General features: G+C 48.5%; 1 protein-coding gene across 1 annotated transcript; it reads left to right on the forward strand.

Moving 5' to 3' along the window:
* Window positions 1-55: 55 nt before the first annotated feature.
* On the forward strand, window positions 56-11,934 carry NFKBIB (NFKB inhibitor beta). Its single transcript, XM_066349322.1, has 6 exons — window positions 56-314; window positions 9,036-9,141; window positions 9,220-9,547; window positions 10,647-10,735; window positions 10,827-11,084; window positions 11,790-11,934. The coding sequence occupies exons 1-6, from the start codon at window positions 136-138 to the stop codon at window positions 11,883-11,885; spliced, it is 1,056 nt and encodes a 351-aa protein (XP_066205419.1). The 5' UTR covers window positions 56-135; the 3' UTR covers window positions 11,886-11,934.
* Window positions 11,935-12,023: the final 89 nt, after the last annotated feature.

Below are 12,023 nucleotides of genomic sequence, written 5' to 3' on the forward strand. Positions count from 1 at the left end.
GCGATTTAGCCTACTCTGATTGGGTAGATCGGGGGGGCGTGTTGGGGAATTCCCCGCAGGGCGGAAGCGCCAGAGTTCCAGGCAGAGCCCAGCGAAAGGCGGGCGGCCGCGGGGGCCCCTGAGCCTTCGGGGGCTATGGCCGGGGTTGCATGCTTGGGGAAAGCTGCGGATGCGGACGAATGGTGCGACAGTGGCCTGGGCTCTCTGGGTCCAGACGCAGCGGCCCTCGGAGGACCGGTACTGGGCGCGGAGCTGGGCCCAGGGCTGTCGTGGGCTCCCCTTGTCTTCGGCTACGTCACTGAGGATGGGGACACGTGAGTGAAATTTAGCCTGCCAAACCGGGCCGTATGCTGCGACATCTGATTCCCTGCTAGTCTCTGATCCCGGCTTCCCAATCTCTCATCCTTAATCTGATGCTTGACTTCTTGATCTCTAACCCACAAATCCTAACCTTTCATAAAACCAATTTCCTACCCAACTTTGATCCTAGTCCAAACACTGGTTCTCAGTGTTCCACACGCCTTTCCATTGATCCCAGTCCTGAAAACTTTATTAGAATTGTAGCTCAGGTAGGCAACTCCTGACCTCTAACCTCCACAAATATGTATGGTTTTTGATCCTTCGTTCCTGATTTATGAGTATTAGACCTTGATTTCCGAAATTAATACTTGGTCTTTGACTCTTAGATGCCATCTTCTGAGAACTAATCTTCACATCTCACATTCAAAGAGAAAATTTGTAAGTGCCATTATAGCACGATTCTTCTATTAAGCAAACGTTTCAGGCCCTGTTTTAGGTGCTGCTGGTGATAAGGCAATGAAGAAAACAGACAAAAAGTTAGGGGTATGTAGACAGAAAGACTGACAGGAAGTGAGGAAGGGATTGAAAAAAAGAAAGGAAGAAAGAAAGAGAAGGAAAGAAAAAGACACAAAGTAAGAAAGAGAAAAGAGAAAAATGGCAAGAGAATAGTTAAGTTCTTTGGAGACAAATCAAGCAGGAAAATGAGACAAGTAGATTATTTGGGGAGAGCATTCTGGGTAAGAGGGTAAAAAGAACAACACTGGAAAGGCCCAAGTGAGGGATTGTACCTGGGGTTTTTGTGTTGTGTTTTCTGCTGTATCTTATCCTCAGTGGCTGAACAGCGCCTGACCAGTAGGTGGCACTCAATTAACATTGATCTCATAGAACCCAGTTGGCTTCATTAATTTTCTCTCTTTTTTGGCTTTCTATTTTATTGATCTTTGTTCTGACTTTACTTCCTTTCTTCTGCTTACTTTGGTTTAAATTCATTTTACTTTTTCTACTTTTTTAAGTTAGAAGCTGAGGTTATTGATTTGAGACCTTCTTCTCTATTATAGGTGTTGTATGCTATAAATTTCCTCAAGCGCTGCTTTAGCATCACAACTTCTCATGTATTGTGTTTTGACTTTTACTCAATTCAGTATACTTTCTAATTTCTTCTTTGGTCAATGGAGTAGTTGTTCATTGATTGCTTTTCCATATCATATGTGCCTTGGAGAGCTGGGGGGCACCAGCCGAGCTAGTGACCCCTTGGTTAAGCCAGTGACCTTTGGGCTCAAGCCAGTGACCGTGGGGTCCTGTCTATGATCCCAAGCTTAAGTCAGCGATCCTGTGCTCAAGCTGGTGAGCCGGTGCACAACCTCCATGAGCCTGCACTCAAGCCAGCAACCTTGGGGCTTCACATCTGGGTCCTCAGTGTCCCAGGCTGATGATCTATCCACTGTGCTACCGCCTGGTCAGGCCAGATACCTTTCTTTCATTGATTTTTAATTTAATTCCATGATAAACTGAGAACATACTTTGTATGACTTGAATCCTTTTAAATTTATTAAGATTTGTTTTATGGTCCAGAATATTGTATGCACTTGAAAAGAATGTGTATTCTGCTTTTGTTGAGTATAGTGTTCCATTCTACTGTGTCCTTGGTAATGATTGCTGTCTACTTGTTCTATTAATTATTGAGAGAGACATATTGAAATCTCCAATAAGAACTGTGGATTCATCTGTTTCTCCTTGTAGTTCTATCAGGTTTTGCTTGGTGTAATTTGACTCTGTTATTAAGGGAACAAATGTTTAGAATTATACCCTCTTGCTTCATTGACCCTTTTCTCATTATGAAATAACCTTCTTGGCCCTGGCCGGTTGGCTCAGTGGTAGAGCGTTGGCCTGGCATGCAGAAGTCCCGGGTTCGATTCCCGGCCAGGGCACACAGGAGAAGCGCCCATCTGCTTCTCCACCCCTCCCCCTCTCCTTCCTCTCTGTCTCTCTCTTCCCCTCCTGCAGCCAAGGCTCCATTGGAGCAAAGATGGCCCGGGCGCTGGGGATGGCTCCTTGGCCTCTGCCCCAGGCGCTAGAGTGGCTCTGGTTGCAACAGAGCGACGCCCCAGAGGGGCAGAGCATCGCCCCCTGGTGGGCAGAGCGTCGCCCCCTGGTGGGCGTGCCGGGTGGATCCTGGTCGGGCGCATGCGGGAGTCTGTCTGACTGTCTCTCCCCGTTTCCAGCTTCAGAAAAATACCAAAAAAAAAAGAAATAACTTTCTTTATCCCTGATAATATTCTTTGCTCTGAAGTCTACTTTGATATTAAAATACTGCCACCTGGCCTGACCAGGCAGTGGCGAAGTGGCAGGGGACCCCAAACTACAGCCCGCGGGCCTGCGCACTTCTGGAAGGGGCACCTCTTTCATTGGTGGTCCGTGAGAGGAGCATAGTTCCCATTGAAGTACTGGTCAGTTTGTTGATTTAAATTTACTTGTTCTTTATTTTAAATACTGCATTTGTTCTTACTTTGTTTTTTTACTTTAAAATAAGATATGTGCAGTGTGCATAGGGATTTGTTCATAGTTTTTTTTATAGTCTGGCCCTCCAACAGTCTGAGGGACAGTGAACTGGCCCCTGTAAAAAGTTTGGGGACCCCTGAGATAGAGCGTCAGACTGGGATGCGGAAGACCCAGGTTCAAGACCCCGAGGTCGCCAGCTTGAGCGAGGGCTCATCTGGTTTGAGCAAAAGCTCACCAGCTTGGACCCAAGGTCGCTGGTTTGAGCAAGGGGTTACTTGGTCTACTGAAGGCCCTCGGTCAAGGCACATATGAGAAAGCAATCAATGAACAACTAAGGTGTTGCAATGCGCAACGAAAAACTAATGATTGATGCTTCTCATTTCTCTCCATTCCTGTCTGTCTGTCCCTATCTATCCCTCTCTCTGACTCACTCTCTGTCTCTGTAAAAAAATAAAATAAAATAAAATAAAATAAAATACTCCCACCTGCTTTCTTTTGACTGACGTGTTAGCATGATACACCATATTCCACCCTTTTATTTTTAACATATTTAAATATAAGAGTTTTTTGTAGGCAGCATATAGTTGGTTTTTTCTTTTTCAGTCAGTGTGACAATGTCTGCTTTTTAGAGTGTTTAGACCACTTATATTTAACTTAATTATTGATGTAATTATGTTTAAATTTATTATATTAATTGGTTTTATACTTGTCTCTTTTTTTTTTTTCAGGGACAGAGAGAGAGAGTCAGAGAGAGGGATATAGGGACAGACAGACAGGAACGGAGAGAGATGAGAAGCATCAATCATCAGTTTTTCATTGTGGCACCTTAGTTGTTCATTGATTGCTTTCTCATATGTGCCTTGACCGTGGGCCTTCAGCAGACCAAGTAACCCCTTGCTCAAGCCAGCAACCTTGGGTCCAAGCTGGTGAGCTTTTTGCACAAGCCAGATGAGCCTGCACTCAAGCTGGCGACCTCGGGGTCTCGAACCTGGGTCCTCCGCATCCCAGTCCGACGCTCTATCCACTGCGCCACCGCCTGGTCAGGCACTTGTCTCTTCTTTGTTTCCCTGTTCCTCTTTATCTTTCTTTTCTTAGTATGAGTACATTTTGTTCCACTGTATTTCTGTGTGTGTGTGTGTATGTGTGTGTGTGTGTGTGTGTGTGTGTGACAGAGAGAGAGACAGAGAGAGGGACAGACAGGAAGGGAGAGAGATGAGAAGCATCAATTCTTTGTTGCAGCTCCTTAGTTGTTCATTGATTGCTTTCTCATATGTGCCTTGACCAGGGGGTTACAGCAGACCGAGTGACCCCCTGCCCAAGCCAGTGACGTTGGGCTCAAGCTGGTGAGCCTTGCTCAAACCAGATGAGCCCACGCTCAAGCCCCAACCTCAGGGTTTCGAACCTGGGTCTGTGCGAACCTGAATCCTCTGCATTCCAGTCCAGCGCTCTATCTACTGTGCCACTGCCTGGGCAGGCCCACTGTATTTCTTTGTTGGCTTTTTAGCTTTAACTCTCTGTTTTGTTATTTTAGTGGTTGCTGTGGAAGAGCTCTGGCGGCCTCCGGCCTCTGGGAAGAATCCGGCCAGCCACCTGCTTTTGTGTGGCTTTGAGCTAGGAATAGTTTTTACATTTTTAAATGGTTGACAAAAATAAAAATAAAAATATTTTATTACCAGTGAAAAGCATATGAAATTCTAATTTCAGGCTCCAAAAATAAACTTCTGTTGGCATATAGCCCTACTCATCCATCTCCATATTGACAGTGGCGGCTTTGGCATCACCCCAACAAAGTAGAGTAGGTAAAATAGAGAGCACATGATTTACAAAGCCTAAAATATTTATCTGGCCCTTTACAGAAAATGTTTGCTGATCTTACTTTACAGTTTATAGTGAACAATTATTTTTAAAGACTTTACTTATTGATTTTCTTTTTAATTTTATTTATTCATTAAAATTTTTTTTATTTATTTATTGAATTTTAGAGAGAGGGGAGAGAGAGAGAGAGAGAGAGGGAGAAGGGGGAGGAGCAGGAAGCATCAACTCCCATATGTGCCTTGACCAGGCAAGCCCAAGGTTTCGAACCGGCAACCTCAGTGTTCCAGGTCGACGCTTTATCCCATTATGCCACCACAGGTCAGACTTACTGATTTTCTTAATGAGAGGTGAGAGAAGGGGGGGTGCAGAAGCATCAACTTGTAGTAGTTGCTTTCGTATGTGCTTTGACTGGGCAAGCACCAGGTTTCAAACTGGCGACCTCAGCATTCCAGGTCAATGCTTTAGCCATTGTGCCACAGGTCAGGCTGTTGTGAACAACTTTAATCTCTGAGTGATAGTATGCCGCTTCCCATGGAATAGAAGAGCCTTAGGTATTATATTTCCATTTTTTCCCTCTTGGCCTTTCTGCTATTGTGGGCATAGGTGTTATAAATTCTACCATACGTTGTTATTATTTTTGCTTAAACAGTCAATTATTTTTTAAAACAATCTTGAAAGAGACTTACATAAAAAGGAAGAAATTTTATCTGTTGATCCATACCATTACTATTTTCAGTGTTCTTCAGTCCTTTGTATGGATCATTTTGCATTTGATATCATTTTCCTTTGCTTGCAGATTTCCTTTAACATTTCTTGTCTGCTGGTGATAAGTTCCTGTGGCTTTTATGTATCTGAAAACATCTGTATTTTGTCTTCTTTTTTTTTTCTATTAGGTTAGAGGCAGGGAGGCAAAAACAGACTCCTGCATGGGTCCAACTGGGATCCACTCAGCAAACCCCTACCATGCAGTGCTCTGCCTGGCTGGGCTGTAGCTTCGTTGCTCAGCAACTGAGCTATTTTAGCGCCTGAGGCTGAGGCCATGAGCCATCCTTAGTGCCCGGGGCCAACTTTGCTCCAATGGAGCCATGGCTGCTGGAGGAGAAGCGAGAGAGAGAGAGAGAGAGAGAGAGAGAGAGAGAGAGAGGGAGAGAGAGAGATAAGAGAGGGGGGAAAGGGTGGAGAAGCAGATGGTCACTTCTCCTGTGTGCTCTGACCAGGAATCGAACCTGGACTTCCATATGCCAGGCTGACGCTCTACCGCTGAGCCAACCAGCTAGGACCTTGTCTTCATTTTTGAAAGCTATTTTTGCTGGGTTAACAAATTCTGGTTGGTCTGACCTGGGGTGGTGCAGTGGATGGGGTGTTGAGGTTGCCAACACCTGGAATGCTGAGGTTGCCAATTCAAAGCTCTGGGTTTTGAAGTCAAGGCACATACAACAAGCAAGCAATGAACAACTAAAGTAAGCAACTATGAGTTGATACTTCTCGCTCTCCCCCTTGTAAAATCAATAAAATAAAATCTTTAAAAACATTTTAAAAAGTTAAAAAGATTTTTTTATATGTTGATTTTAGAGAGGGGGAGAAACAGTAATGTGTTGTTTCAGTTATTTATGCATTTATTGGTTGATTCCTTTTTTTTTTTTTTTTTTTTTTAGTGAGAGAGACAGGGATAGACAGACATGAAGAGGGAGAGATGAGAAACATCAACTCATAGTTGTGGAACTTTAGTTGTTCATCGATTGCTTTCTCATATCTGCCTTGACTGGGGCTCCAGCCAAGCCACTGACCCCTTGCTCAAGCCAGCAACCTTGGGCTTCAAGCCAGCAACCATGGGGTCATGTCTATGATCCTGTGCTCAAGCTAGTGAGCTCACACTTAAGCCAGGTAAACCCATGCTCAAGCCCATGACCTTGGGGTTTTGAACCTGGGTCCTCAGTGTCTCAGGCTGATGCTCTATCTACTACACCACTGCCTGGTCAAGCTCAGTGGTTGATTCTTTTTTTTTTTTTTGGCAGAGACAGAGAGAGTCAGAGAGAGGGACAGATAGGGACAGACAGACAGAAAGGGAGAGAGATGAGAAACATCAATTCTTCGTTGTGGTTCCTTAGTTGTTCACTGATTGCTTTCGCATATGTGCCTTGACAGGGGGCTACAGCAGACTGAGTAACCCCTAGCTCGAGCCAGTGACCTTGGGTCCAAGCTGGTGAGCCTTGCTCAAACCTGATAAGCCCACGCTCAAGCTAGCGACCTCTGGGTCTCGAACCTGGGTCCTCCGTGTCCCCGTCTGACGCTCTATCCACTGCGCCACCGCCTGGTCAGGCAGTGGTTGATTCTTGTATGTGCTCTGACCAGGGATCAAACTGCAACCTTGGCATATGGGGTTGACACTTTAACCAACTGAGTTACCTGGCGAGGGCTGTTATTTTTTATTTTTATTTTTTTAAAGTGAGAGACAGAGAGAGAGAGAAAGAGAAACAGGAAGGGAGAGAGATGAGAAGCATCAACTCATAGTTGTGTCACTTTAGCTGTTCATTGACTGCTTCTCATACATGCCTTGCCCGGGGGGACTCAAGCCAAACCAGTGACCTTTGCTCAAGCCAGAGATCTTGGGCTCAAGCCAGTGACCATGGGATCATGTCAGTAATCCCATACTCAAGCAGGTGATCCCACACTCAAACTGGCAAGCTTATGTTCAGCCTGATGAAACTGTGCTCAAGCCAGTGACCTTGGGGTTTTGAACCTGGGACCTCGGTCAGGCTGGCCACTGGTCAGGCTGGCCAGGGTTGCTTTAATATTCTTCTTTTTTTTTTTATTTTAGAAAATTAAATTCAAAAGGGTGACATTAATCAATAAGAGTATATAGGTTTTAGGTAAATATTTCTATAGCATTTGAAGTTTTGATTTTGTTATATACTGATCACCCAAAGTAAAATCATTTTCTGTTACCTTATTTGTCCCTCTTTACACCCTTCCCCCTACCCCTCCCATGCTTTAATATTCTTGTTTATAATTCTAATATCTAGATCATTTCTGGATCAACTTCGTTGGTTGATTATTCTAATTGTGGGTCATGTGCTCCTGCTTCTTTGTATGCCTGATAATCTTTGCTTAGATGCCAGACATTGTGGATTTTACCTTGTTAGGCTGGTTAGTTTTGTGTTCTTGTAAATACTCTTATTATTCTGGGATACAGCTAAATTACTTGGAAGTAGATAGCTTCTTTTGGGGTTTGCTTTTATGGTTAGGTGGGTCCTGTATAGTGTTCCATGTGCTGCTCATTATTCCCCACTACTGGGGTAATACCTTCTGAGATATTTTATTCAATGTCCTATGAATATGGGTTTTTCCTAGTCTGGCTGGTGGGAACAGGCACTATTCCTGGTCTCATGTGAGCGTATTTCTCTAATCCTTTTGGATGATATTCTCCTGGACTGGGTGGGGTAGTTTCCTCACACCCATGCCCTGATCATTATCTTCCGAAACACTCAGGAGGCCCCTCTGGAGATGTCTGGGGTCTCTCCTTGTGCAGCTCTCCTCTCGGGTTCTGTCTTGACTCCAGCCTCCTGGCTGCCCCAGACTCAGCTCCATCTCCTCTCCTCATGCAGTTTGCCAGCCCTGCCTGGGTTCCCTCTCCCTGCAGGGTGGCTTGGGAATTCTCAAGAAAGTAAGCTGTGGTAGCCAATCAAAGGGCTCACCTCGTTTTTTTTCCTGTCTCTCACTATCATTCATTGCATGACATCCAGTATCTTGAAAATTGTTTTGTAGCCCTGGCCGGTTGGCTCAGCGGTAGAGCATCAGCCTGGCGTGCAGAGGACCCGGGTTCGATTCCCGGCCAGGGCACACAGGAGAAGCGCCCATTTGCTTCTCCACCCCTCCGCCGCGCTTTCCTCTCTGTCTCTCTCTTCCCCTCCCACAGCCAAGGCTCCATTGGAGCAAAGATGGCCCGGGTGCTGGGGATGGCTCTGTGGCCTCTGCCTCAGGTGCTAGAGTGGCTCTGGTCGTAACATGGCGACGCCCAGGATGGGCAGAGCATCGCCCCCTGGTGGGCAGAGCGTCGCCCCATGGTGGGCATGCAGGGTGGATCCCGGTCAGGCGCATGCGGGAGTCTGTCTGACTGTCTCTCCCTGTTTCCAGCTTCAGAAAAATGAAAAAAAAAAAAAAAAAATTGTTTTGTGTACTACGTTTTGTCTGATTTGTTGGTTGATTCAGATGGGAGGAAATCTGGTCCATGTTCGAGAGATGGTAGAAGTCCTACATTGATTAAACTAATTTTCTGAATTACGTATGACCATTCAGATTCCTGAAAGCTGGTTCCAGAACTGTGGTCACAATGGCTAGCACACAGTAGGTGCTCCATGTTTGTTGAATGAGTGAATACAAGAGTACTTGACCTCTGCCTTCTTCCCTGTCCTTGTCCTCAGGGCACTGCACTTGGCAGTGATTCATCAGCACGAGCCCTTCCTGGATTTCCTTCTAGGCTTTGCAGCTGGCACTGAGTACCTGGACCTACAGAATGACCTGGGCCAGGTGAGCTACTACACAACAGTGTAGGGCTTGGGGCCATGATTCTTGGTGCCTCCTAACCCTTGCACTCTGCTCTTGCAGACAGCCCTGCACCTGGCAGCCATCCTGGGGGAGGCATCCACAGTGGAGAAGTTGTATACGGCAGGCTCCGGATTGTACATAGCAGAGCGTGGGGGCCACACGGCGCTGCACCTGGCTTGTCGCGTGGGGGCACACTCCTGCGCTCGAGTGCTGCTCCAGCCCCGACCCCAGGGCCCCAGGGGAGCCAACACCTACCTCACTCAGGGCCCTGACCATGCCCCTGACACCTGCCACACCCCTGTTGCCTTGTCTCCCGAACCTGACTTGGAGAAGGAAGAGGATGAGAGTGAGAACTGGAAGCTGCAGCTGGAGGCTGAGAACTATGAGGGTGAGGGTCCACCGTCACTGAGAACTATGAGGGTGAGGGTCCACAGTCACTGAGAACTATGAGGGTGAGGGTCCACAGTCACTGAGAACTATGAGGGTGAGGGCCCACAGTCACTGAGAACTATGAGGGTGAGGGTCCACAGTCACTGAGAACTATGAGGGTGAGGGTCCACCGTCACTGAGAACAGCCAGGAACAGCGCCTGGCTCTGGGCTCAGCTCTCCTGACTCAGTACACAGCCCCTTGAGAAATAAGAGGCTTCAGGGGCCTAGGCATTGGGACCTAAGACTCCTGCTCAGGCCCCAGATTATTGAGAATCAGCTGTGTGGGACCCAAGACCCCCACCCAGAGGCGCCAGATCACTTGAGACCCACAGGCCTAGAGCTACTAGGCCAAATCCAGTTGTTGGGCCCATTCTCCCTAATTGGAAAGCACAGCTCACCTCTGACACCCCCTCACTCCCAGCCATGGGTTCCAGCACACCCAGGATGAGGGAACTCAAGGCCCAGGCCCTCTGTGAAACTCCGGAAGCCCAGGTCTCAGAGTTGACATCAGAGTTCAGAGACAGCCTCTCCAGCCAGTCCTCGTGGGGAAAAAGACCGTCTACCCAGGGCCCTGGTGTCTGAATCTCAACTCTCTCATCTCTGAGCCCAACAACCTGGGACCAGGCCCTTTGACAAAGGGACTGAGGTCACCAGGTCCCTTTCAGTCGTTCAGGGCCCATCTCAGCCCCCCAAGTTCACAGGCCCTTCAATCACTCAGGACCCTGGAATTTCAGTTCCAGGTTCTTTGTGAAGTAAGAGCAGGGACTCGGGTCTCCTGGCCCCAAGATCTAGGCCTCCTGTCCGTAGTCCCAGACTCTTCAGCCATATGTCCCAGACATCCCACCACCTCGGCATCAGCACCGCCGGCCAGCGTAAGCCCACCTGAGACTTATGCATTTGTGATGCAGGTGCCTCTTTGACATACCTAGGAATTCAGGAGCCAGACCCCAAATTCTAGTCACCCTCAGGCCACAAAGCCCTCCCCCAGGATTGTGGCATTGGGTAGGAGTCCAGGCCCCTCATCCCCTTTGTTTGACATCAGTCACTCTTTCCCCAGGCCACACGCCACTCCATGTGGCTGTCATCCACAAAGACGCAGAGATGGTCCAACTCCTCCAGGAAGCCGGAGCTGACCTCAACAAACCAGTGAGCTGCCCCCGGGAGAAGGTGTGGCAGGATGGGGGTTGTCCCCAGAGCGGGGCAGGCCCTCCTCTGACCTCTCTGCTATACCCTGTAGGAGCCCACGTGCGGCCGGAGCCCCCTTCACTTGGCAGTGGAGGCCCAAGCAGCTGATGTGCTCGAGCTTCTCCTGAAGGCGGGTGCTGACCCTGCCGCCCGCATGTATGGTGGCCGCACTCCGCTGGGCAGCGCCATGCTCCGGCCCAACCCCATCCTCGCCCGCCTTCTTCGTGCACATGGAGCCCCTGAGCCTGAGGATGAGGACAAGCCCGGTCTCTGCAGCAGCAGTAGTGACAGCGACAGCGGGGATGAGGGCGTGAGTCAGGAGGAAAGACTGGGTGGCCCAGCTGGGAGCCAGGGTAGACAGGCAGGTGGGAAGGGGGACAAGAGCACTAGGCAGTGCATTGAGATTGACCATGGGCTGCTGCGATTAGAGGACGCGGGGAGGAGTGCAAGCAGTGCAGGTGACCTGGACAGGTGTGGCGGGGAGGACTTGGGCTGTGGTGGTTGAGAAAGTAAGGTGATGGCAGAGGGAGAGAAAAGACCTTGGTTGTAGTGATTGGTAGGTAAATAGGCAGCAGTATTTACTGTGGGGGTGATTTTGTGGAGAGGGTTGGAGAACTCAGGCTGTGGGAAGATGCTCTTGGGCAGCAGTGGGGAAAAACCTTAGCCAGCAGGGAGGGTATTCCTTTGGAGAGTCCAGGCAGCTGCGTTGGGCAGGGGATGATGTTGCAGGTGGGGGCTGAGGAGTCTGAGTGAAGGCAGAGGGAAGAGACGGAAGAGGGAGATCTCCGCGGCTGTGGCTGCTGCAGAGCTGGAGAAACCACCAGGTGGCGCTCCAGCAGCAGTGGTGGGAGAACACAGCTGACCTTGTGAACGGTGGTGGACGAAGAGCAGGGAAGTTGAACGGCAGGCAGGGGTTTCAAGGCAAGACCCAGTTTTTCAGGTGGGTGGGAGAAACTGAGCAGCGGGCAAGGTGGCAGCCATCTGAACCCCTCTGCCTGGCCTCCTCTGCCCCCAGGATGAATACGACGACATCGTGGTACACAGTGTCCAGAGTCCAAACCGGCTACCTCCTACCCCAGCTTTAAAACCTCTCCCTGATGACCCCATCTGACTTAATTGTTAAAAGAATTTCCAATTTAATAAAATCCCAGTTCTGACAACCAGGGACTAGATTGACTGTTGCCTTCCCAGTCCTCCAGTTTCCTCCTGGGCTCCGTTCCTCCAAAACTGAGTGCTACACAGTGAGGCG

Source organism: Saccopteryx leptura, chromosome 9, assembly GCF_036850995.1.
Source record: "Saccopteryx leptura isolate mSacLep1 chromosome 9, mSacLep1_pri_phased_curated, whole genome shotgun sequence".
In the NCBI taxonomy this organism is placed as follows: Eukaryota; Metazoa; Chordata; class Mammalia; order Chiroptera; family Emballonuridae; genus Saccopteryx; species Saccopteryx leptura.